General features: G+C 37.5%; 1 protein-coding gene and 1 long non-coding RNA gene across 4 annotated transcripts; one reads left to right on the top strand and one right to left on the bottom strand.

Annotated features, from left to right (window-relative positions):
- Nucleotides 1-10,645: 10,645 nt before the first annotated feature.
- LOC306912312 lies at nucleotides 10,646-15,190 on the top strand. Its single transcript, XR_013788333.1, has 5 exons — nucleotides 10,646-11,006; nucleotides 11,585-11,713; nucleotides 12,659-12,721; nucleotides 13,712-13,861; nucleotides 13,964-15,190. It is a non-coding gene; the product is annotated as an uncharacterized lncRNA (long non-coding RNA).
- Nucleotides 13,164-23,440, bottom strand: zc2hc1a (zinc finger, C2HC-type containing 1A). Of its 3 annotated transcripts, none has more exons than XM_079488364.1 (10): nucleotides 23,324-23,440; nucleotides 22,815-22,885; nucleotides 22,424-22,540; nucleotides 21,903-21,938; nucleotides 19,946-20,087; nucleotides 18,197-18,345; nucleotides 16,369-16,468; nucleotides 16,050-16,155; nucleotides 15,861-15,971; nucleotides 13,164-15,661 (listed from the first exon to the last, which is right to left on the bottom strand). In XM_079488364.1, the coding sequence occupies exons 1-10, from the start codon at nucleotides 23,337-23,339 to the stop codon at nucleotides 15,523-15,525; spliced, it is 987 nt and encodes a 328-aa protein (XP_079344490.1). In that variant the 5' UTR covers nucleotides 23,340-23,440; the 3' UTR covers nucleotides 13,164-15,522. The 3 variants fall into 3 exon arrangements, with proteins under 3 accessions (XP_079344490.1, XP_079344491.1, XP_079344492.1); XM_079488365.1 differs by having other exon boundaries at nucleotides 13,955-15,661; nucleotides 16,381-16,468; nucleotides 23,324-23,422; XM_079488366.1 differs by lacking the exon at nucleotides 21,903-21,938 and having other exon boundaries at nucleotides 13,955-15,661; nucleotides 23,324-23,407.
- Nucleotides 23,441-26,921: the final 3,481 nt, after the last annotated feature.

Here is a 26,921-nt window from a genome sequence, read left to right as displayed (position 1 = left end):
TTTTGATCACATAAACCTACAAATAAAATGTTAACGATTTAACAAGAATGGTGAGACCTTCAGTGTTTTTAATAAAGAGCAGCAGACTTAAGTGTTTGTATGGTGCTGTTATGGCGACCTTACCTAACTGAACATCTGCTTTACGCTTTTCTCATGAACTGGCTGTTTCGACTTGTTGCTTCGTAAACAAAACTTCATCTTTTGTTTGTGCTTACCTGCATTTCTTCTTACCTGAGAATCATCCTTGATGTGTACGCATTATGTGCATTTCTCAAAACCATATGTACAAATAATACAACACAATTGATCTCTCTAACTTGCTTAAAGTCCTAGTGAAATAGAAAATCACAATACCTATTTTTTCATGAAACATTGCAGCGTTTATTGCAATAGTTGATCATTGTGGGTCATTCTCTTTTAAAATGTGTGTGGCCTTATAATCTTTAGTTAAAATTTGAAAATGCACTTCCTATCATTGACCATCCATCTTAAATGACGTATGTTAGAGCGCTTGGGCGGAGCATCCCTTAACTCCTCCCTTTGGTCAGCTGCCAGTTTCATTTTAAAGTGCAACGGCTGTTTTTACACACCCAAACAACTCGCAAAGACGAAATCCACGCCCACTATTTTTCTTATAGGAATTCCAGTTCACTCGGAAATCCACCAAAGTACGGAAGTAAAAGCGATCGCTACTTCTGGTTCACGGGGACTTTAAACTCATAAGTTTTGCCCTAAAAAATAAAAAACCGACAGTGAAATGTTCTCAACACAACAGCGTTTACTATGATTTAAACTGTGGTTATTTTACAATGATGCAAGGGCCAAGGCTGCACTTGTGGTATACTGTATATCAGTGTAAACCGTACACAATTAAAACATTGTATGAGATTTTCATTGCAGGAGATAGTAAAGCATATACATTTACGCTTTTACTGGTGGTCTGTGTCAATGCTATATAGAAAAGAAAAAGACAAGGCAGCACAAATGAAGAAAAATCGACAACTTATGCAATGAACTAGTCTAGTCTAGGTTAGATTTTGGAGGAGTGGGACGATTTAAGAACCAGTATAATTTAGGCCTATTTTGATCAACAGTACATAAGCAATTTATAATGTAGAAAACAGAAGACAGCTACACATAGGCTAATGAATTGCGAGAATATACCAAACCATTAACATTGTGTTCAAAAGAATAAGAAATTGCCTTTACGATGCTTCACATGTGCATAGAAAGATCATTCTGTTTTGTTGTAGACACGACAGCGCCATCTTTTGGCCACCGTGCAAACACAACTTATGTCTCCAGACATGTTTATTATACTACATCATCATCATCATATTATGCAATTTATGATTAACTGGTCAGTGGTTCACTTTGGCTCCGACTCATTTTGTCTTGGTAATGCAATAAAAGTATAGGTGAGTAATTCAATAGTGATTAGAATGGAACAAGGTAGTTTTTTATTGTCAGCACATGAGCAATACAGTACAATAGCATCACATGGTTAAACAATATTCCTCACTGTACCACCAAGTCACCTGATATAATTCAAGTCACTTGTTGCATTCCAGCCTCTAAATAAATGTTATGATTTAGATTGTATGTGGACACAACAAGAGAGATTCATGTTTCACCTCTTACTTTTTTATATCTTCAGTAGTGGATTAGTGATGTCAATAGAGCTTATTTGCACAATATTTGCTTTTATTGGCCCCTTGAAATATACGAAATATGGTACAAAATGGCAACACACAGCATTTAATGTATTTATTAGATACAATTATCTGGCAAAATGGCAAACCAGGGAAAGCCAAACCATATCAGGGAATACATTTATTTATTTCATTGTACTTGTTTAATCGTATGCTGTTGTATTGTTCAGATGAGGGATTCCCTTAATCTCAAAGTTTTTACAGGACACTTACTGTATGTTAATAAATTACCCGTTTTGTTATATTACCAACATAGCCATTCGCATAACCAAAAGGAGAAATATAATCTAAAATCTGGTTATTTTTTAAGGACAAATTATAATGATGCAACTAGCCATTTTGATGACAGAGTTAATTCCTTTTAGTTTTGCTTTCTTATTACTAAACTCTTTTCTCACTTGTCTGGACAAGAGAGTTGAAGATTTGGTTGACAGAGTTACATGCATTTCTTTGACACTTGAGTCTGTTTGGCTGGGAATTTGATCTGGCGGAATATGAACGTGACAGTGGAGTCAAGAGAGGGTTAATTCCTATGTTCTGTATATGGAGCTTTTTTACTTTTAGATTTTTTCATAGTAAATTAAAAGGTTAAATGTAACAAATATTGTATACGACAGTAATTATTTCAAATCTAAGTGTTCTATGGGATTCAATATGTATGACCTTTGTCACTGGCTGTGCAATGCAGAAATCAAAGCTGGTAGATAAGTGTGTGTGTTGTTTTATCTGTGCTAGTGAATGGCTATATACCCTGTGACTCAACCCTGCTGATGGGTGGAGTTTCACTGGAACAGCAGAACAAGGAAGTTTGATTTCAATGTCCCATGTCAACATCAGAGAAGAGTGACAGGAATGTCTCAAAGCAAAAAGATTTGTGGTTCAAGTGTGTGGACGTGTCTTCTATTACTATCTATCTGTGCAGGATGTATCTATGGACCGAGAAGCTTTTACTGTAGGCTCCATTTCACATGGGACCCTATATAAGACAAGTGGGTTTGGAGGATGGTTATAATCAAGCTGACTGGAAACAGCTTGAGTCAAATGATGTTACATCACCTTCAAGAAATAGATCAATGGCCAGTAATAGAACACCACAAAACATTAAGACACCCCTAAAAATATATATAAAACTGATTTCTGTCCATTCAATTTTTACCATTTTACTTGTTTTTGGGATTACAGTTCCTCTACATCCTTTACCTGTGCATGCGTTGGACATAGGTCACCCAGCAATGTTACATACAATTGGGGCCATTGCATAGGTAAAATTGGGGCCATTACAATAGTAACAGTTATAGGACCTGAATTTGTCAAAAGTAACCCATGCGTGTTATCTTACATGCCTCAGTCTGATTGTGGTTGAAAAACATTCAATGGGAACATTAACTTTCAGTAAATGCACACCCATGAAGGTGTTCCGGGTCTGCCGACCGCATTACAGTTCCATATCACTTCGCCAAGTTTAAATAACAGAAATGTTGTAGAGCAGCCTTCATGCCATCACCGCACACAGCACCCTGCTCTTGATCTGATGTTTATAATGTCAAACTTGACTTTTAATGGAAATGCGTGCACAGTTTTGTTTATAAGAATATAAGAATACATACTCTATACTTAAATCAAATAGCTAACTAGATAAATCTATTATATTGTTCTCTGTGTCAAAGGCATGGAATATGGATAATATTTATTATATTGTAACATCCCTACTTGTTTGTGTTTAAAACAAAATACCATTGTTTCTGTGAAGGTGTATAAACAGATGGTAATTGAATCATACAGTTTTTGAAGCAAATACAATCTTGTCTGGTAAGTCTTTCACATTTGTCTTCACATGACACCCAACCTCTGATCCAGTTGGTGCCCTTCTACCTGTTTGTGTTTTTTTTAAAGTACACTTTTATAATCATGCAATTATTATTAAGTTATTATAAAGAGATAATAATAATCATTTTAGTTCAATCATATGTTACTAACTGCTGTGTTTCAGTGGTTTAATGCAGCAGCGGTAACAAGCTCTCATCAATGTCAAAAGATTGACCAATTAAATAAAAAAGGGTTCACAGAATTGCAGCCGATCAAATTACAAGGACCAACCAGAACACAGTCAATCAAACTAAAGAAGACAGAACTTTCCGCCAATCAAATTGAAAGAGGCAGAACATACTGTCAGTAGGCTGGCGCTTAACATGCTCCAAATCCAGACTCAGTTTTAATGATGACCATGAAGTGAGATGTAAGAAGGCAAACATAACAAAGCCAACGGTTTTGCAATAAAAATGTTAAATGGTAAGATTGAGAAATACAAACCAATCAACTTTTGTGAGTTTTGCTGTTGGTTTGTCACACAATCTAAGATGTGTATTTGAGTTAACCTGTCAAAAAACATACTGAAACAGGTTTATAGCATATGAGGCATAAGATATGACTGTGTATATGGTCCATTTTATTATCATGGAAGAATTCAATACACTGCAGAACTATTATCACAGCCTTTTTTATTGAGCTACTTACTTATTAAGCCCAAAGAGTGAATGTTTTCTCTCCTCTCATCTAGATTTATAAATCCTAAACACTTGACCAAAATTGATTTGGGACTTTATAGCTGATGTAAAACAATATTTGTTAGCAAAGACTTGTCACACCATGTCATGGTCAGTTTAAATACATTACCTTATATGACATTGACATGTTTGGGAAGATTATTATGTCATTTAGATTTTTGTTTTGCTTAAGACTGTTCTGGCCTTTACTGTTTAATGTTATATTGACTTTGCAGGGTGGCATAAAAAGTCTTTTGTTTTCGAATGACTGTTTTAAATGTTTTTAGTACCTTTCTGGATAAGTGTAAGTCAACTTGAAAGTGTAAATTAACTTGCTGGCAATACGTGCTCATCAGATTTCATCAAAAATATCTTCATATGTGTTCCAAAAACAAACAAATGGTTTAGGGGTTTGGGACGACATGAGGGCGAGTACTTAATGGCAGAAATTTTATTTTATTGTGAACGAAGCCTTTTACCGATTCATCTCAACCTTACATAGAATAACTTGTAAACAAATGGCTTGCATTCTTCATTATAAACTTTACCTTCAGTAGTTCCTTCTCAGTTTTCAGTCTTTGCCCGAGTGCTACTCCTTTGACATGAAACAGTGTCAGCAGCTGCACTGTGGTTTATTCTCTGAATAAATGCACAAATGTAAATGAATGACTTGTACATTTTTCTTAAGGAATAAAACTCAACTCATGACGTAAAAACTATGAAGGGAACCAAGTCAGTACATCACTATACATTATACGTTAAAATGACATACAACTGATTTGTATACAACTACTTATAATGTATATATACACATTATATATAGATTTAAGAATAATGATGTTCTAATAATAACTAATCATTGCAAAGATTCAACTCTTACATTATTTCAGACTAATATAGGCTACCCCAACTGAAAAAATAAATATTATTATAAACCATAAACTTTTTTGCATTAAAACGGTTAAAAAACTCATTTTTGTTTCTTAGCATTATTCCCAGCAATAAAATCCATAACTTTCCAATAGACATTAGACCATTATTAGTTTCCATTAAAACCAATTCCACCAAATTACCATAATCCATTACATTTTAAATGCTGTTTGGGCAGGGTTAATTTATATACACTGCTCAAAAAAATAAAAGGAACACCTGATCATCACAGCTCAACGCCAAGTCAGTTAATCCTCATGACTATCAATCGAACCCGGTAAGCAAGCATAAGTGATTGTGAACAATTTTCGCTTGTTTTGATGCAAATAAAAGTGACAACAGGTACACTGGAGAGGCAACAAGGGTGGTCTGGGAAGGACCATTCTTAGAGGGTCTTACAGACCTCCACATGCAATGAAGTATTGGGATGAAATCCTCAACTCTTTTGTCAGATCTTATGCTGGTGCAGTGCAGAGGCCTCCTGGTGCATGCTAATACCCGACCTTATGTGGCCAGAGTCTCTACAGGCCGTTTCTGGATGATGAAGGCATTGATGACATTGACTGGCCCCTCATGTTCCCCAGACCCAAATCCAGTTGAAACCTCTGGGATCTCATGTATCCAAAGACATTTAGTAGCACCACAGACTGCCCAGGAGCTCACTTATGCTCTGAGAGCAGATTTCACAGTAGACCATGTGCCATCTCATCAGGAGTACGCCCAGACATTGCGGGGAGTTCATACGGGCACGTAGAGCCATGCACATTACTGACTGACATTAGGAGTTACTGTGGTAAAACTCTAAAAGTTGAATGAGCCAATATTTAAATTTTTACAGCGATTTTACTCTCTAATTTCTACTCTAATTCCTGCCCTGATTGTGTTTATAATTTTGGCTTTCATTGACCATTGTCACGTTATTTTGTTCTCGCAAGTTATGCAAAGTATGTAAGTGAAGAGATTTAACCTGGATATTGTGTTCATGGAGATCCAATGTAGTGTGATTTAGGTGTTCCCTTCATGTGCACTGTACATTTATTACTCAACAGGGATGTTTGATCCCCTTATGCAGGCTCAGATGCAGCATTTTAAATAACACACTTCAGCTTCTAAGAGAACATGTTTCTGGGGGTTTAAGAAAGAGTTGGCAGTAACATTATATCCCTCCCTCACTACAAAACGCTCGCTCTGTGACTCTGGATGCATTTTAGATCAACAGTAAGGATGCGCTCCCGTCACATAGGCTATTACACACGTGCCTTTCAATAACCCGACTGAAGGTAGGTTAATGTGTTTATATGCTAGCTAGGCGAAATAGGCGTAAGATGCAAAAACCTCTCTGTGACGATTTGCTAGTTCAGCTTGCTTTTTAATAAGCCGCATGTTCTTCTATTGCGTTGCCTCTGGAAGGGTAGTCGTGCTACAGCCCCCTACAGGTCAAACCACTGTATTGCGGGCCATTAAATAAATAATGAAATCAAATGACTAATCGACAAGCAAATTATTGGTCGACGGTTTTTGATAAAGTCGACTAATCGCTTCAGACCTACTTTAAAAAACGATTTCCCATCGTCTATGGGCCACTTTGAGAAACAACCACGTTCAAATGTCCCAAGCAAGCACTAATGTTACATGTTACACAACAATGACGTCAAGTAGACAACTTGAACAATTTGCTAGAGTAATCTTTTTCATATATAAATTAAATCTTCCTTGCCTTTGTTAGGAAGTTAACGTTGACTCCGATTTGCCTCCAGGTTGTCAGCGTGAAACTCCAGCAACGAACGGGCCTCGTGAGCATAAACTGTTCGACTGCAGACGTGAATATTTTTACAGCTGCCCTTTTGACTTTAAACGGTGTATTCGTATATTAAGGAACTAAGCAAATCCATAAATACTGCGCAAGCAGTTATGATTTGTCTGCAGCTGGCGATCTACAGCGCATGCGTGCGTGCCTTGTGTTCGCGAGCTCCCTGCTTAAAGCGCGCGTTTTAACAGGAAATGCGTGTGAATAGAAAACAACTCAATTGCATTACGTTGGATTCATTCAATAATCTCTCTATTCGGAATTATTCAGAATTAATTTATTCCAGTCATTTTTTGATCATTTTAATGTGAATAAACTGACAAAAAAACAAGAAATTAATTTAGTTAAATAACGTTTATTAATTACATTTCATGAAATCTGCAAACCCACAGAATGACTTTTTACAACCGTATGCGTTTGCAACTAACATTAAATAGCCTACATTCACGTTCGCTAATGCACCGGAGGGGTACAACAGAGGGGTACACCGGAACCTACAGTAGGGGCAAGCTTTTCAAAAGTGAGGGGGATGGATGTGATTTGTTTATTAACAAAAAAAACGATGGATACAACAGAGGGATACAAAATGTATAACATACAAGATATAAAAAGCTTCCCATTTAAATGAGTGGTACTAAAAAAGTATAAAACACACAAAAAATAAGTCTGTGGTGAAAATACACAACATGCTAAAGAATCACAAATACTTGTGATATTTTCCCTTACTCAGGACCATGGGCGTAGGTTTAGGGGGGACGCTAGGTACTAGTCCCAATCAATATTTTGAGATGACCAATTTGTCCCCACCAATATTAACCAAGTTCCTTTGCGCTGCCATTTGGATTGATTCCAACGTCCAAGGAAGACGACAGTACAAGAAACGGCGTAATTTGATTGGCGGCGGGGTATCTGACAGGCTACACGCGCGGGCCGGGTCTACTTTTGTGCTTGCACTGGCAGCGAGCGAGCGGTGTGTGTTGACGACGCGCCGAAAATTACCAGGGCCAGAATAAAACATTTTAATATTCCGTTTTTTTGCCCCGTTTTGTACTTTGTAGATCAGTTATGCCACCCAAGAATTGGAAAGGGGACATGCGAAGCTTTTTCATAAAGCAGAGTGTAAGTAGGCGAAATACTAGCCACACAAATAAACTAGCAGTAGTAGTAGGCCTAATGACTAGGCTTTCAATAGTATGAACTGGTACGTTAGCAAGTCACTGAATGTTAACTAGCCTACCTTAACTTAGCATCTTGCAGTCAACATAAACAGTGGATCTGAGACATTTTTCGTTTCTACATTCTGTTTATGTATTTGTGAGTGTAGCCCACCCTACATGCAGAGAAATAAAAGGGAAACCAGCCACAGTTTAATGAAGGACTGTCATTGCATCGCTAGACACATGTGCTGGAAAAACGTGTTGGCAATGTTAAAAAGGCAAAAGTTAACATTGCTGGTTATTCAAATATAATGAATTATTATTTGATTGATAATATCCAAATAACACTATCTGGAGGGTTAAACTTGCTAGCCATAGGATAGACTACAAAATTAATGAAGTATAAATAGGCTACTAACGTAAATTATGTTTTGTTTGTTTGTTAATAAACCGTATGGTTGGTTTCACATTCCCAGGTATTGACATGCGTGTGAGTATTTGTTGGAGGTAATGGAGGATAAATAGTGTTTATAATAGAAAATTTTTTATTATATTTATTTATTTAGATTTGTTTTGCTCCACACGTTCTGAAAGTACTTCCTGGTGACAGTATTATTTGTTAGTGTAAATACTAATGTACATAATAATTTATTTTAATAAAACGTTTGGTTGTTCAGCATTACAGTCTCTGGATTTTATTTTTTGAGATTATACAGTTATACTAGCTCTTTAGGGACAGTATACAGGATGGTGTATCGGGGTCACGATACAATATAATGAGATGAAGTAGATTCACTTCTGTATTGTGATATTCTGTATTGCCAACAGTCTGAAATAAAAAAAGGAAATCGTCATTAAAGCACTGGTATCTTACAACAAAATAATTCCAGGGGGATGTCCCCACCAAAGCTGAGACCAAACCTACGCCCATGCTCAGGACATATTGGGGAAATAAAAGTCAGTTGAGTTTGCTTCTTTTGCAATTTGTTCAAGGTTGAAGCCCATTTTGGCTTAAAATTACGGCGGTCTGTTACGACAGCTGCGAAGTATAAAACACCGTTGCCATGAAAAACAGAGCATTGCTATGGACGCATTTCTGTTCACTCAGGCAATATAATTTACATTTTACATTTACATTTAGTCATTTAGCAGACGCTTTTATCCAAAGCGACTTACAGATGAGGAAACATTGGAAGCAATTATAACAACATAGGCAACAAAATGTATAAGTGCATCAAATCCAGTCCATTAAAGCCTAGCACAGTATACAAAGCTAAGAATAGTGAGGTTAGTAATTTTTTTTTGAAGGAGAGGGAAAAGAATTAGGATAAATCATTTAGAGACGTGTTGATGGAAGATATGCGTTTTTAGGAGTTTAAAGATGGCAACAGAGTCTGCTGATCTTGTAGCAGCTGGTAGATCATTCCACCAATGTGGAACAGATCCAGAGAAGGTACTGGAGAGATACTTTTTTCCTTTTTGGGATGGTACCACTAGTCGTTGTTCCTTTGCAGACCGCAGTGATCTGGCAGGAACATAGATCTGCATTAGCGAGTGGAGATACGATGGTGCGGACCCGGTGGTGGTCTTGTAGGCCAGGAGCAAAGCTTTGAACTTTATGCGGGCGGCAACAGGGAGCCAGTGTAACCTGATGAAGAGCGGAGTTACATGCGCTCTCTTCGGTTCATTGAAGACCACTCTTGCCGCCGCATTCTGGATCATCTGGAGAGGTTTGATTGTGCAAGCAGGAAGTCCAGCCAGAAGCGCATTGCAATAATCCAGTTTGGACAAGACAAGAGCCTGGACTAGGACTTGCGTAGAGTGCTCCGATAGGAAAGGTCTAATTTTCCTAATGTTATAGAGAATGAATCTACAGTTCAGGGTGGTGCTGGCAACATGACTTGTGAGGTTAAGCCGATCATCGATTACCACCCCCAGGTTTCTGGCTGTGCTGGACGGTGTGATAGTTGATGAGCCTAGTCGAATGGCAAGGTTGTGGTGAATCTTTGGATTGGCTGGTATCACAAGCAGTGCGGTTTTGCAAGGTTTAGCTGCAGGTGATGACCCTTCATCCAAAGCGAGAGTTATAATCGTTTTCAAATCAATAACCTCCTTTTAAAATCAATATTCTGTGTCAAATTATTGATTTATTTGGTATGTAATAACCGTATAATGCGAGGCGGTTGTTATAGCAAATACGACCCCGACAGGTTGATCAGGACCCCGACGCGAATAAACATTATCCCTTAACTTACATAAAAACGAAATATAATAACGAAAACACCCGAAATGTCAACAAAACAATAGCAGAACATCTTCCCAAACACATATCAAGCTTTTCTTAAAAACCTCAAAAGCATTAAAAGTGTGGGTGTTGAACCCTCTCACCGGAAAAGTGTGGGTGTTAAAGCCCCCACATCACCCACGGGTGCCACGCGCCTGACTCGCCTTCACAAACTCACACTTTAAATCAACGTGCCAACGATGAATGTGATCAAACCAGAATGTCTGTCACATGTAGTCGTGTGGGAACCGAGAAGGCCCCTCCTTTCGGTGCATGATCCTCTCAGCTCGGTCCAAACACAGAGCATGGGCTGAAGCCATAAAGCTTATATCGCACAGAGAGAAAACGAAAGCGATGCACCAGTCACGGAAGCTTTATCATTCCCGTGGACTGAGCGTTTCAATGACTTAAATGACTAGGAAACCTTCGGAGTTCATTCAACAGCTAACAACATAGTTGCTTTCACGTGGCAACGTTTATAAACAAATTATGGATTTACTACAATCCGGACTGCAACGAGTGCGCAGTGCCCGGTTCGGTCTGCATGTGAACATGGCCCAAAAATGACCAATGGTAAGTTCGCGCATAGTACAGAAGAGCCGAAGCGCTGCCGAAGCGTCCGGCGGTCGTCTGTGCAGACTCCAGGAACAGGTTGTATTTATATAGCCTTCGTTACTAGGGTATTCCCGGGTTTAACCATCAATTGTCAAAATGAAACCCAGAAACGATTTACGAGCAACGAAATGTTCCTTATCTTGGAAATTGTGGGGAAAATGTCATAACGAAACTTCGTCTCGCTCTTAAAGAGATACGCAGAGAGGCTAGATCGTATTTACCGGCATTTATTAAATGTAGTGCATGCAGGATATTGGCAACACTACTGAAAATAAAAAAAGAAAGCATCAAACATATTCTTGAATGGTTTTATTTGATTTTTTGTATGGTGTCATTAACTGTGTATAATGGTCCTTCTGGTAATGTTTTGGGTTCTGTGGAGGGATATTGTGGCAGATGGAAACCATAGATTTGACTGAATCAGGGAACGTGCCATATAGCACGCAAATCTAACATAACTGCAGTCGGTTGAACGGAACTAACGCAACTGGATTGTTTATATAGTTTTTAAATGTCGTTTTCTTTTGTATTCCCAGCATTTTCTTGGTGCTTCTGTTTGGACACTTTTTATTCTACCTCTTGCGTTTTCCTGTGAGAGAGCCGACACCAGTAATAAAGTCACAGAGGACTACCGAAACGTCATTGAGACACGATTTAAGCACGTTGTAAGTATCGGTGTACTGTCCGGTGTATATAAATAGCAGGTTGGATTAAGTGCAAATTCCCATGGGCTGTAAACCACTACCACGCAGCACATATTCACCTTTACTACACTGACTGCAAAAGCCTACATTTTCTTTTGTAATTTGTATTAATACTGGAAAATACTCATACCCTTTGTGAATATAACCAAGCAAGGCTTATTCCTTTTGAACGTTTATTAAAAGTATTAAAATGTATAAAAGTCTCAACTTTTATCGGAGGATACGGATTTTAAATGGAGGAAAATGTCATCATGAAATAAATATATTTCTCTAATACACATTGCTAAAAAAGCAAATAATGCAAATAATAATACCTGTTTATTCAATACTTTTTGCAATCTTCTTTTTGCTAAGACAAAAGCTCTGAAACGTTACTGTACCTATAATGCCCGGTGAGTTGCAAAACACCTGACAAGAGATCAGACAATTCCTTCATACAGAATCGATTATTTTGTGCTTCACTTCAGTTCTCCGCACTCATTTTCCTAGGGTTCAAGAACCGGGATGTTCAGATTGGTTTCGTGACTAGTGACCCCTTTTTATTTTTGTTTTTAGATCATTGTCCAAGATCCAACCTTGGCCCATTATGGCTCCTAGCAGGGAAAGTCAGATTTTGTTTCTTTTATCTGTTGGTCTTTGCTATAATCCATAATGCTGTATTTGTCCCTGTTTGGAGCAAACCCATTCTGAGTGTTTACAGATCATCTATGAGCGATGTGTATTTCATGATGAGAATTTCCCCCGTTTAAAATCCCTAAATTCTCCAATGAAAAGTTAGATTTTTGCATTAATGATACAGATTTATTTTCACAGCCGCCTTTGGTCATATTTACAAAAGGTATGAATATTTTCTAGCGCTGTAACTGTATACATATATAGATCATGTTTATCACCTCTTTTTTTCAGGAAGCCATAATTGACCAACTCAATTTAAACTGCACATCAAAAAAGTTACGGGATCCAATAAATGTAAGAAAACATCCTGGCATTTTTACTATGAAATAAACACCATCTCTATTGAATAATTGTGTGAGTCTTTTTAACCTCAGGATGAAACTCAGTCAGTCCCAAGACATTCGTGCCAGTTTAGGGCCGGTCACTGAAAGCTGAGAGTTATGCGGTCCGAGTTTTTAGCGGTTGACCCTGAACTTGGGAATGCGTTTCAATAGTTCAGTTTGTGAGTGGGAAGGGAATGACATTTAGCAGCAAAGTTTAAAAAGTGAAAGAATGACACCACTCTCCCGTATAATGGACTGTGATGAGTAACAAGCTGTGACTACTCTCTTTTAGCTTGAGGTGAAAATCAATACTCAAACATGAGGAAATCATGCCTTATTCTAAAAACTAACACTTGAACATTCATCAGCTAATAAGAATGAACTAAAATGACCGAAACCAAAAAAATATTTTTCCAAAATCCTGTTTTAATTGTGCATTCCAATTAATATCAATCAAACAGCAGTTGGTTTGGTTTGTTTTGATTTAAGCCATAACTCAAAAATACAGTTAACTAATACAATAAAACACGATCACATCTCTTTTTGGAACCAAACTCTTCATTTGGCGTGGAATTAGAATTACTCCATACTTCATGGAGTGGGCGACCTATGCAGCCAGCCACCATGGGTTGATCAAATTGCTTTGTTTTCACTTTTCAGGATGAGTGCGGCACGCCTATGGTGAAAAAACATGTCCCACGAATCAATAATGCATTGTTCCTAACAACACCCAAAACAATCAACTATGAGTGCTGCGACACAAATATTAAATTGACAAGGGGGTAATAGCTGTGCTTTACCTAGAAGAAAACATGGCTATTGACCAATCAGCCTCAAGATCTACTGTTACATCAAATTTGAACACATCCTATGGTTTTGGGTATGTGTTGGGCTTTAGAGATAGGGACCAGCTATTGTTATAAGCATGCACTCAGCTGCTTTGTTTCCGATTTTCTCACAGGCCCAGTTTATCCTCCGAAAAATCTGCACAGTTAATCAACAGCTGAGAAAGCAATCCGAGAAGGACACTAGACAGGATATACCTGTACTACCTTTACTTGTGGCAGAAATAGACCATTCTTTGCAATGTTGGTGCCTAAAAAAGAAAAAGGTAACTGGCATCTCACCTGAAATATTTTCCTGTTATTAACATATCACATTTCACAGTACTCATACACTTTCTCTGTTTGTTTGTTTATTTGTTCATGAACAGAAAGAAAGTTCAAAGCCACGAAAGTGGAAGCTTTGCAAAGTGAAGCATATTCTTTCCACCCTACAGACATACTTTGAACAATACAATGCTTTTCAGTCAGTCCACAGAGAACTTCCGAAGCGTGGGAAGCCTTCACAAGCGTAAACAGGTGCTTGGCCTCCGTCCATCTTATAGTTATATTACAATATGGGAATGGCTATCAGTGTCTACAATATTGGAATTACTATCAGGACTCATCATGCGCCATTTATGCTAAAAGAGAGATGAAACATTTGATTGAAGAAGAACAATGTCTTTTTGTGGAGTATGTGCTATCAATGAACTGCTTTTAACATCCGACAAGCATGAAACAAGTAGCGAAAACATTTTAAAACTGTGGCCCAACTTTATATAATCCGTTTCATTTTATATACTTTAATTTCTTGATTATATAAAATGTATAAGGAGGGTACGGCATAGTTACAGAAAGTGACCTTAAGTGAATATGACTAATTTCTAAAAATGTTATTTTCCCCAGTGACATTTATGATTTACTGCAATACGTGTCTTGTAATTGCCTGCAGCTGCTATGATGAACTGGGCTTAGAGAAAGAAACTGAAACATTGAACAAAATTTAACACGACACATTGAATAAACACAATTCGACACAAGGACACGATCTGACCTGTTTCACGACTTTTTCAGAAAATAAGCTACTGTAACAACCAGTCTTTTAATGGCAACTTTTTTCTATCATAGTCTAGGCAGCTGGTATCAATGAAATATGTTGTCAGAGCGGTTCCACAATAGTACAGGCATAGCAAAGTGCACCTTGATGCTTTAAATGCGCATGAACTTCTGATAACTATACTAAGCTATTGACCTGGACTGAAATGATACCAGCAGCGAATATAAGTTTGTACTGTTGTTCCTGAAGTTTTTGACCAGTCTTTTCAGTCGCCTTTGAATGTTGTTTCTATGTAAATATGTTGGATGAATTGGATCAACAGATGCAGGGGTGAACTGTTGCTGATGGATTGTACACATCTTGTAATGTGCGAAAATCACAATGTCTGCATAATATCATATAGAATACTGTTGAAACACACAGAACAAATAAACAACCAAAAATGTATAAAATATATAATACAAAAGGGAACTGCTCAGTTTTTCAGTTGTTTCTCAATGTATTCAACTTAGGAAACCAATTATACATCCACAAACAAGTCCATAAATAAGTGTATTTTAAATAATGACAGCGTTTTTCAGTCTCTACACATTGAAATGGGTACATTGCATTGTACTATACATTTGTTTCTGACTATGTGCAATCCCCTGGGATCGAACCCATGATATTGGTGTTGGTAGCACCATGCTCTAACCACTGAGCCACAGGAACGTTTTTAATACATATAATGGTGAAATGTCGAAATAACACTCATTTAGTAGCATGAGCCAATCATATTGCACTTTTATATAAAAAATGAGCGGGAGGGTGGAGCATATATATTAGAGCGCTGGATAAGATATGTTAGAGATCCGGAGCATTCAGCATTATGGATACAGTGAGTCAGTCTATTTAAATGTGCATTCTTTTTATCCCGCACTCACAGCAAAACTTGGCCCAGTCCACTGGGTACTTGGTCCCACACTCATGGCAGAACTTGGTGCCTGTCGTGGAGTGATTTATATCGTTCTCGTTCTTCGTCGCATCATTCCTAACAAGAGTTCATACAGCAGATGTCAATGATGGAAATCAGGGTCTAATAGTTTTATTAGGATAAGAAAACATAATGAACCTAAGGTAACATGCTGTGTTTGAGGCTGCACGGAGATATAAATCTATTGGCAGACCTCTTCATTGATATTCAATATTCAAAGTCACAAAGCAGAAACGTACTAAACAAGCTTCTGTACCTTGAAATACAGTTGTCTGCATTTTGGACCGTCTTCTTGTTCATCCCGATTCTAGAGGGGGGATTTTTCAGGGAGCTTTGCGAAACCAAGCCTTTAGGCTTCATGTTCGTTCTGTATGCACAATCATTATTATGACATAAAGCTATTAATCTTACACAAATCTACATTTGTCTGGAAATGGTGCCTTACTCAGAGGGAGGGCTGGTCAGGCCAGAGGACGTATTCCGTAAAGAAGAGTAAACTGATGACACGCTTCTTGCCGAGCCAGTGGAAGAGGTTTTGCTGCTTGGAATGCCTGAAATAATGGAATAAGGATCCCTTTTCAACTCAGATCCAAAGGATGAGCAATATTTAAGTTGTATAAGTTTCTTGAGTTAAACTGTATGTCACACCCAACTGCGCTGCTGCTGGGACTATGCAGACACGATTTTTACTCCTTGTACACTCTTTGGATGTGACAATTAAAGTGAAATGTGCATGAAAATACTCAGTGCTTAAGGATGCAAACCTGTGCCAGCACCTTGCCCACAAGCCGAGAGTTGTGGTAGACGAGAAGAAACGGCAGGTGCAGCAGGGGAATTAGCTTTCTTTGATGGAGGAGGTTTGTACTGTAGACATAAGGGAATGTACTGTTATTACCAATCCACACAATGCACTGTTAACAAATAATAGTGTAACTGCATGTGACTCATCACTGGTCTCACGATGTAATTTGATTACGATCATCACAATCACAATGTTATCACAATGCGTTGCATCCTTTATTTAAGAATATTTCTGCATATTCCAATCACATTACAGTACAACTACGCCAATGATTAACGTTAATATCAGTTCACGTTCAGACATCTCTGTCACTCATTAAATCAAAATGATCTGTGTTTGTGAATGAGCTTTATATTGACATTCGGGGGAGTCTGAGAAAGCTTCTCAAACTGTTAACTGAGCCTCCCACTATCACGAAGAAATGTGAAAGGAAACCTTGAATAATAAGATACAGTAGGGTGGATAGTTTGTCAGCAAGTTACGAGCTGACTGGACTTGTTTGTATTCTTTGTGGAAAAGTAGGATGGAAAGTTTGGGAGGGTTGTTGATGCAATAAATATACAGTATGTAAAGAAACAAAAATATGACATCTAAATGCAATTCATTGTACATTGAGCATAAACTTTAACCACTTATACTACTTTTTTCTAAATAGTGTTTTTTAGTTTTCTGAGGCAGTCAATTAATGTCTGTTAATATACATAACATCTATAAATCAGCAACGCACACGCACAAGACACACAGACGCCAAAGAGGTGGAGAGTCGAGGCTGAATTAAGTCCAGAATATTATATTTTCCAGAGTTATTTTGACCAAAAAACCACGGAGTGGCTTTGAGAGTAAACTAAAATCTAAGGTGGATACTGGACAGTCATAAAGTCTGGAAAATATTTGTATATTCAAATACCATGGGCTGAATCCAGGTTAGTTTCTCATGACCTCTTTCGCTTCATTAAAAGTACCTACACTTGGAGATTGGCATGGTTTTACGTTCATAAAAAGATCAGGAATAACACATCACCAGGGCTGGTTTTCAGGGCCCCCGTACTATTTAAAACCATGTATATGTTAGCATTAGTAAATGGTGTCCTCCAGTAGGTGGTTGTCCTCCTCTGGATTCTCTGGCTAAAGATCAAGGTGTGGTGCCAAAGGTGTAAAGAATCATTATTTCCATTTGACTAAATGTTGTACTTTCGAGTTCTTGTCTCTCAGTTTTTTCTTTTCTTTTTAGCACGTCACTGCGATAGAGCTTGTCAGCTATTATTGCATTGCAATTATTTTTGCATTGCGCCATCTATGAACGCTTCTAGAATATCACATTACACTGAAGCGCAGAGAGATCGGTGTTGCAAAATATTATGAAGCTGTTTGCTGTCAACTCCATGCCCTCTATTCTAGCACAATGACAAAGATGGAAGGGACGTCACCTTAAATGCAGCAAGTGCAGTTGTCAATCCCCGAACTGCGTTTTAAAGCGCCTTGGAGCTTTACTTAGCCCATATTATTTCTTGGGTCTGCAACTTTCCTTTTAAGGAAAACTAACCAGTGCGCCCTTAACCCGTTTCTTAGTGACGGTTAAGTCAGGACTGCACAGGCGCTTTTTGCCACTATATTAGATAAGGTCGCATACGACTATATCTAATATTGATTCATGCGTTTGAGTTGCAGGACAGGTCTGGTTAAAATAAACCTTACAGAAATGACTGTTGTATATGTACTGTTGTAATAATAAGCATGGTAATAAAGGACAAGACTGTCTAAATACCAAATGTAATAGAATAAAGCCTCACCTGAGTCCTGGCAGGGGGTTTCGCTTTATCGCTTGCAGAAAACTTGCCCTTGTTGGTGATCCGTGACGCTTGCTCCTTGCAGAACTTAATGTGGCGATCCGCTGCGTTCTCACCAAAGCGCCGCTGACAATACGGGCACTGGATATAATCTGAAACAGTCAATCACATCCCAGTGATTCCATACAAATCAAATTATGAATAAAAATGATTTAATTATAAATTGCTTAACAATTCCATTTAGTGTATGATAATAGTATACTAATGTAGTGCACTAAACATGTATAGATCGTTTCATCGGACGCACGTGCCTGGTCTGTGTTTTTTTATCGCTCTGGCTAGTGTCTAATAATATAATTCTTTATATTTTATTTAAAATGATGTTATAATTAATTGACATAACTTTTTTTGATTTACAATTGTATTAATTGTAATAATGTTGAATTGAGGGGCACATGTGGAAGTATATTAATGCCATTCATCTTTGAAGCAAAAAAGCATGTTTGACCCCTCAAATATTTTTTCAATTTCGCTTTAAGTGTAGCTTACTCGCGATACTAATATCAAATATAAAAACACATTATTTTTATTTAGTATAATATTTTAATCTCACTTCATAAATCAACATATTGTTAAATTTATGAATTTTAAATGACAGATGTCTACATAAGCTGAAATTTTTAATAAAGCATAGGCTGTACAGAAATGCGGAAGAGCCCTGAATATGAATGTACAAAGCACTAAATGGCACAATAAACATTTTAGGATGTCCCCCCGTATTTCTCACATAATACCAAAACTTAAAAAAATGAGGCGAGTTAGGTGGGTGTCTGTATTGTTATTTTGTTTGCGTTCTGACCATAGCTGTAGGCCTAGTTATAATTATTTCCATTTGTATTCTTATTTTACGTTGTGTAGTTATTCATTTGTTTAAGTTACATTTATATCCAACATTTGCAAAATATTTCAAAATTACATTTTTAAGAATTTTTTTTATTATTTATTGTACGTTCTGATAAAAAATAGTTCGTGGCTTGTTTTTACATCTGTTTGCACTACTATTTTAGTTTGCTGATTATTTGTAGTCGTCTGTTTAACATGTATATGTATTGTTATTTTTACTATTTAGCTTTTTTGTCAAAATAAAATGTTTTATTTTAATTTAAAGGTTACGTTTATTGTGTTGGTGTTATGTAACTAATGTAAGGCTTTAAAATAATGTTGTTTCTCTGACACATTTATAATCATATACCGTTGCCTGTATCATTCAAATAGCTTCATGTATGTGATTTAAACAGTATTTTATTTAAAAAACTTAATACACAGTATGGCTCAGTAATTCACTGTTACTTAAAAAAGTTTTCCTCATTCCCGTAACTCAAACCATTATTTACATTTAGGCATTTGGCAGGCGCTTTTATCCAAAGCGATGACATAAGAGCTACTTGAATGAGCTCGCTGAATTCAGAAGTTCCAACACTAAACTGGCAGTACTGAATGAAGCTCTGTTGCCATCGCCTTGTGAAAGACTTAAAATGCAGACTTTACATGTGTATGTTGGATTGCTTTAATTTCCACATGCAGGTGTTTTAGCTGCACATTTCAGCCACAGCTTACACATTTACAACACCCATGTACAGCTTACATACAACAAAGCACGTTAAAAATGACTTGATCTGCCAGATCCCATCTTTGTTATCGGCTCAGAACATCACTAGTATAACCATATTCTGATACTGCGTGTTATTTTACCTGGATCGTAGGACGGAGGAGGGGGTGGAGGAAGTGGTCCTCCATCTTTCATCACTTGATTCAAGCCTTTGGCGGCGCGAATAGTGGCGACAAATTCTTCGTGCTTCCGACGCCAGTTGGACTGTTTCTTGGGTGGTTCAGGCTGATTAAAAGCAAAGATACTGCTTAAAAAAAGAGACATTAAAAAGAAGTATCGGTTCTTATGTGAAAAAATATCTTTCCTTAATTACCTACATCCGTCCTGTGTGGCAGTGTGATGGCGAACACATTTAACACAATATAAATGTTTATTGTATATCAAGATACTCCTTTCTGTCAAGCTCCTCTATGAGGATAAAAACAGACAGGCTAAAGAGAGTTTTGTTATGACCCATTTTTCTGACGTATCATAATCTCAAACTTCTTGCAAGCATCATGTTAAGACAGCAGTTTGCCTGCTTACAAAGAAATGAAGGGTCTATCATTTTTATGGTAGGTTTATTTAACTGGTAGAGACAAAATAACAAAAAAGTCAGGGGAAATTATTTATATAAAGGTCATAAATTGATTTGCATTTCAGTCAGTAAAATAAGTATTTGCAAGAATTCTGGCTCCACAAATTGGTTGTGTGCCTATTTGGATTGGATTCAATTTATTGTCATTACACACATACAAGTACAGTGCAACGAAATGTATTTTTAGAAGAAGATAAATCATAACATGGGGAAGGTGAGGAGAAAAACATGTACACAATACACCATAGACGAGACTTGCAACAGGGATAAGTAATCCAGTTCCGACAAGCAGCCATCTGATCCTGCTGCCATGGTGGCGCCGTATACAGACCCGCTTGTCAGGCTGGCGGGTCAAAGCGACCCAAATATGGACCACAAATTAGCCCGGTCACTTTAAGAAAGTACTCCTAAATTAGCTTGTTATGTATATAAAAGATGCCTGCCAACAGAATCTGTACAATTCATTTCATTATTTCCCTCACTGTATTTACCAGTGTAACACGCATGCGATACAGTGATTTAACAGGGCCGATTGTTTAAAAATGCCATCTGACTGTTCTGCACAGTTTATTGTGCTACACCAGTGATTCTCATTGATATGTCTGCATCTGCGCTGTATTAGGACATGAACACATAAACTTCACCTCCAGAGATTTTATTTCATGCGAAGACACTAGCAGAAAATAATCGTCTTCCGACGACCTGCCAAAATATAAGTCCAGTTAACTAGAGTAGATTTATGTGCACAAAAATGTAATAGTAAAAAATAAAAACTGAACTTTGAAGACTTTTGCTAAGATTTTGCCCAGATTTTCAGTCTTCAGATTTGATCAGTTTCTATCTGAAGCTTTCAAAAAGTGTCTAGTTTCAAAAGGTGCAGTTTTCTGTTCAGATTTTAAAAGACTTGTAGTGTATTCCAGCCATTGGGCAAACTGAACGCATCATGCATAAATTGAGGTTAGTTGTTTACGTTTGAAATTATTCTTTCCATTTTATTTATGTTTCTTATTTATATATTTGTATAATATTGCATTTTTAAAGTAACATGGCAATGGAATGTACTAGATGGGTTTAGTTTTCACAGATATTAATGTGTGCAATTTTGGCAATAAAAAGGAAACAGATTAGTTGTTCATTTTAAGAGACCTGTCCTTTTTTTCTTGTATTGCTCTTTAATAAAGAAATGCTTATTATCAGAATACTCAATTAATCGATGGAATAACTGGTAGAATACTCGATTACTAAAATAATTGATGGCTACAGCCTAATTTCTAGTATTCTAGACTCATAACTAGAATACGCAACCCAGTGATCCCGCACAGCCCAGGGCCTGCAAATTATTTTTAGTGCTTTAGTTCTTAGCTGAATGCAAAAGATGATGTTCACAAATATCAAACACTAACCACCCTATTATTTTAAAAGTACCACGGTAAAAAGCATAATAAATCATACATTCAACTTACTTTATCAGACTTAGAGCTGCTGGTAGAACTGTGTAACTGAAACATAATCAAAAGAGGTTTCAGAACATTTCAGGACATTTAGGGTTGCCAGGGGGTAAAACGCTTCCAACGGTTATTTGCATTTGAGGCAGATGTTGTTTCATATTTGGCATGTCTTAAGGTTGAATCAGAGTTCTGGTTGTACTGAACCATGTTTACAAAATTCTTCAATCAAGATAAGTAATAGTGAAAAGAGATTACCAGTGTTGCCAAGCAATGAGGTTTCAAAGCCGTAAAATAACAATAACAGTGTTTTCTTTGCTTTGTGTTCCTGTTGAAAAACTTGTGCACTTGGAACGACTATGAGTACATTGACAAAAATGTTTCTGAGATAAAACCAAAAACCACAATGTGCTATGTATATTGCACAGCCTGTTTTTCAGCACACACACGAGTATGGCTCAATAGGGGAAATCAGCACCCACATACGCCATGAACGAACCCTTATTATCCGTTTGGTGTGGTGTCGGTGGTTTACTCACCTTTGATTTGATAGGTTTCAATGTAGAAATATCAGTTCCTTCTGCCCTTTGCCTGCTAGAGTCAAAGACCTTTCTTCGTTTTGATACAGTCTTCTGGCAGATGGGCACATGTTTTTTCTGGAACATTGAACAGGGTGGACGTGTATCATCATGTAATAATCATGTGTCAGCAGTGCGTTGATTGATTGGTGTTTATTTTATGACTCACAAGAAATCCAGTTCTGTTGCTAAACTCTAAATGTGACAATTACCTATGTAATGTAATTGGTTAGTAAATTGCCAGGCAACACACAATGCATAATGAAATAACAAAATGCCTTTTGCATTAATGTGCTACTATCACAGACACATTATGTTCAACCTGTTGTTGTGTCCTTTTCAAAATACTCACAAGAACCTTTGGAAAAAACCTCCTCCCACATATTTTACAGGGCACCAGATCTTCAGAAATGGGAGGCACTTCTGAAAAAACAAACAGACCGAATTGGATTATGCAGTAGGATGTGAAAATAGGTCACAGTGGTACAGTGAGTGAGTGAGTGGACAATTTATAACAGGAATAAAATGTCATAAAGCATTCGGTTTTTAGTTTATAACACAAGTGGTGTTTATGTTGGGGTTATTATTTGAATTCTGTTCGTAAATGACCACCATGTCGCGACAAAACATCCTGCAAAATAATAATAATGATAAAAATAATCATATGACGTAAAAATAAGAACGCTAGAAAATGACAACAATATATTCCTACAGTACAGGGCGTCATTTTCTTCTTCCATGGTGATAACCTCAAACAACAGCGCAATGCCCCCAAAACAAACACTTACATAAAGAGTTTGCGGCTTTAATCTTATTTCGCAAAATATTGACGTATATATTTAGCTTTTTGTTAAACCTTACCGTCTGTTTCCTCCATTATTTTGTTCTTGGTTATACACAATAGACGATGTAACTATGCTTCCCAATGTAGCCGCTCCACGTGCCAGTATCCGTAAATCTGATTGGTCGTTTTCCTTCAGCCGGCAGGGATGCGTGCAGTACCGATGTTTGGCCGCTTGGTGGGACTTGGGAGGCGACCGTGTTCTGTATAGTCTGCAAATACAATCATGTATTGACATCGCACTATAAAAAGTGTTTTTATGAGTTATATTTTTATTTTAGCAACGTGGATTTTTTAGTTCTGTCGCTTTATATTGTCATATTTCCAAATACATTAACAGGCACGAATTAATATACTAACTAAATATGCTCAGACAAATAGAACGCACCATATTGAAACATATTAATCCGTGTTTGGTTTGGCAAGGACCTTGTTCCCCCGAGTGACGCAATTATAAGACGTGTTTGGGCTGGATGTCAAACAATAGTGCCACTATTTAACCGAATGCATGATGAATGACAGCGCATCTGTCATGTGCAGTGGGCAAATGAGGGGGAAACAAGAGCTGCACTGTCTGGAATTTACTCAATGAATAATCCGGACAGCGATGCTTTTGGTTGACAGAAAGACTTTGTGGCCGCAGGCTCACAAAACGGATTGTATATTTACGTTTAGTCATTTAGCAGACGCTTTTATCCAAAGCGACTTACAGATGATATATCCTGTATTTTATATCTATAATTAAAAACATCTGACTCTAAATCTTATTTATAAAGGACGCTTTAATATCGTTATGTTTATGCCCACACGCATCGTTTTGATATTTAAGTACCGCGAGAGCGATTCGCAAGCAGTGCTATTGCAAAGCTCTCGCGTCACTTCGATGTCATAGGGCGATCGGTCTGTGCAGCGCCGCGTGAAGCAGCTGCAGCCAGCACCACCGACAGCGCTCCGTCGCATCTTACTGAAGTATTAACCGGAGCGACGCACAATTAGGAAAACGTCAAACAGGTACGCTAGTGCTAGTCCTTACCGATAAACATGCACAGTTTCATTTATGACGTTATTTACTCGGCCGCCTTTTGTCTGCTAGTCAGATTTACATATCCCATTGCATGCATATTATTAAATTCCGTTGTCTGCACATTTGCTTTATAACCAATTGTAAACTGTGCTGTAAATAAAACAATTTACACGCCTTACAGCTGCATGCCTGGATATGATTAGATATGACGTTATTAACGAGCACACGTGACATTTAGAACCACGACACGTGGTTACCATTATAACATAATATTTACATATTTACAGAAAACATCCACTCTCTTATACAGATACGTAATAATGGGATGTATGAATTCCGAGGAAGTCAATTTAGATTGAGGATCATCTTTAGGGTGGCCATTTCCATAACACCAAAAAGAAGGACACTTTGCGGCATTTAGTGAGGCATGAATAACTGCATCTGGTGTACTCGCAAATACAATACAATTTTGTCTATCATATCTATGGGATCATGATACAGTGATTCTGAGATAGACTACTCCATTCATTGCCAGACAATTTGATCTACGACATATCTTGATGTAGACCTGTGTGTAACAGAAGAGGCAAAAAAGTGTTCATTCACAGTATTTGTATTTATTCAAGACACTCCTGTGTGACTGGTGATGCTTGACTGCATGATAGACTTTACAAAGCTCTGCAGCGCAGATTTTGTCATCCTGAAGTGATGTTGCCTCTCGAAATTAAGACCTAAGGGACGACAGCAGCTCGTCGGTTACCTTTATGTTTTTCAGTGCTGGCATGTGGCGGCTTTCCCTTTACAACTAACGTCCACTTCACAGCAACATAGTGTACAAAATCCATGGAAAGCATCTCTACTGCTTTTTTATATGAATTTGTGGTATTTTGTCCATTCCGGACTAAATGATGTCAGACGTATTTGTATATATTTCCATAATTCTCCATCACCTGCTTGCTTGTCACTACTGCCCCGTGGAACCATTCATTCAAAAGTCCATATTGATTTCTTTAGAGAACTTCTTGAAACAGAAGCAAACTGAGCTTTAGATTACTGTACATGTTTTAAAGATAAAGCATAATGGACACGGAAATGGTACCTTGAGATGTGCATTAGATCTTGTTACGTAGATGAATGACCTAGGGCAGTGGACTGACATCAAGACTGATTCCCACAAAATATCTCACAATGAAAATTGAACAAAAACAGTATATAAATAAAGCTGACTTGACTTGACTTGACAACACCCTTAAGATCCTAATGATTAACAAAAGTCTTTGTTCAGATGCTGATATTAAAAACATTTTAATGTCTTTATGAATTCACCTGAACATTAGTGATGGATGGTTTCAATAATTATTAGTTAAGCATATTCTGATATTTTCAGCGGCAACAACATAACTTCTGGTGGACCTCTGCAAAGAATCAATAACTGTTGAGAAGTTAGAATTTAATTGAATACAACGATTATACAATAAAATATTAATAAAGATTAAATAAATGGCTAAATTATAACCAAACGCAGACCAGAAGTCAACTTCGTCCGATGAATAAAACCGTCTTTTTTATAAATTGCTCAAGTGTACAGTACAAGACCACAACCGAATGGTAAAATAATAAAAATAAAAAGAGCCATAATTTGGACAAACAACTGAAAATATATACTGTATAACAGATTACTCTAAAATAATAAAAATTTAGACAGAGTGGCACATCAACTTTTTTGGGGGTTTCTTAAACAAATTCAGGCTCTTGAAAAATTTCCCAAAACCACTTAAAATTTTCCATTCGCATTTGTGAATATGATATTTACCCAATAGTGAACCGTCTCTATATTTAATATGATATATGCCAATATGTTATTGTTCTTATATCATCTTAGAATGTAAAACCATTCTCTGTTACAGGCACTGCTATGTTGAAATGCGTTAGATATGACTGATGTCGAGGGGACGTTTGAAGACTTCATCGCCTCTGGAAGGGCCGGCAGACGGAATGCTGTGCACGACTTACTGGGAACCTCGGCCGGGCGTGATCCAAGCGCCCTCTCCCAAACTCTGTTTGAGCTCAATATCAGCAAAGCAGGCGAGTCAAATTCAACCCTATCCTCTGACAGTCGTCATCTTAAAACTAAACAAACCTTTCTGATCGTAACGTAATCCCTCGAACCTCAAAGATAGCTCTGTACAGTTAAAACACTGCAACCCTCTTTAGATGGAACATGAAGTGTCATTCAAAACACTGCAGTAAAGTAATCTGGCAGTAAGTAGCAGGCCGCACATGAATAATTTATCAGACAGCTCTGCTATGGGCAAAGCATTGAGGGTTTGTTAGTGCCTTCCCGCAACAGCTTTTAGCCCGAGAAGGAGATGGTTGTAGTTTATCAAGTGAATGCCTGTTAGCTGAGGGCATCCCTGTGATAAAGTCTACTATAGCAGAGGCTACCAAGCACCACGCTGTGCCGTAGGACGCTATTCGACAACAGCTCTTTCGTTTTTATAAAGCCACCGGTCTGTTGTTTCTTCTTTTACTTCCACTTATAAGATTTTATTTTTTCCCTTACACAGACGAAACTAATCATGAAGAGAAAAGCC

Source organism: Barbatula barbatula, assembly GCF_947034865.1.
Source record: "Barbatula barbatula genome assembly, chromosome: 23".
NCBI lineage: Eukaryota > Metazoa > Chordata > Actinopteri > Cypriniformes > Nemacheilidae > Barbatula > Barbatula barbatula.
The sequence above is the reverse complement of the archived record's forward strand: the minus strand, read 5'-3'. Positions and strand labels throughout refer to the sequence as shown.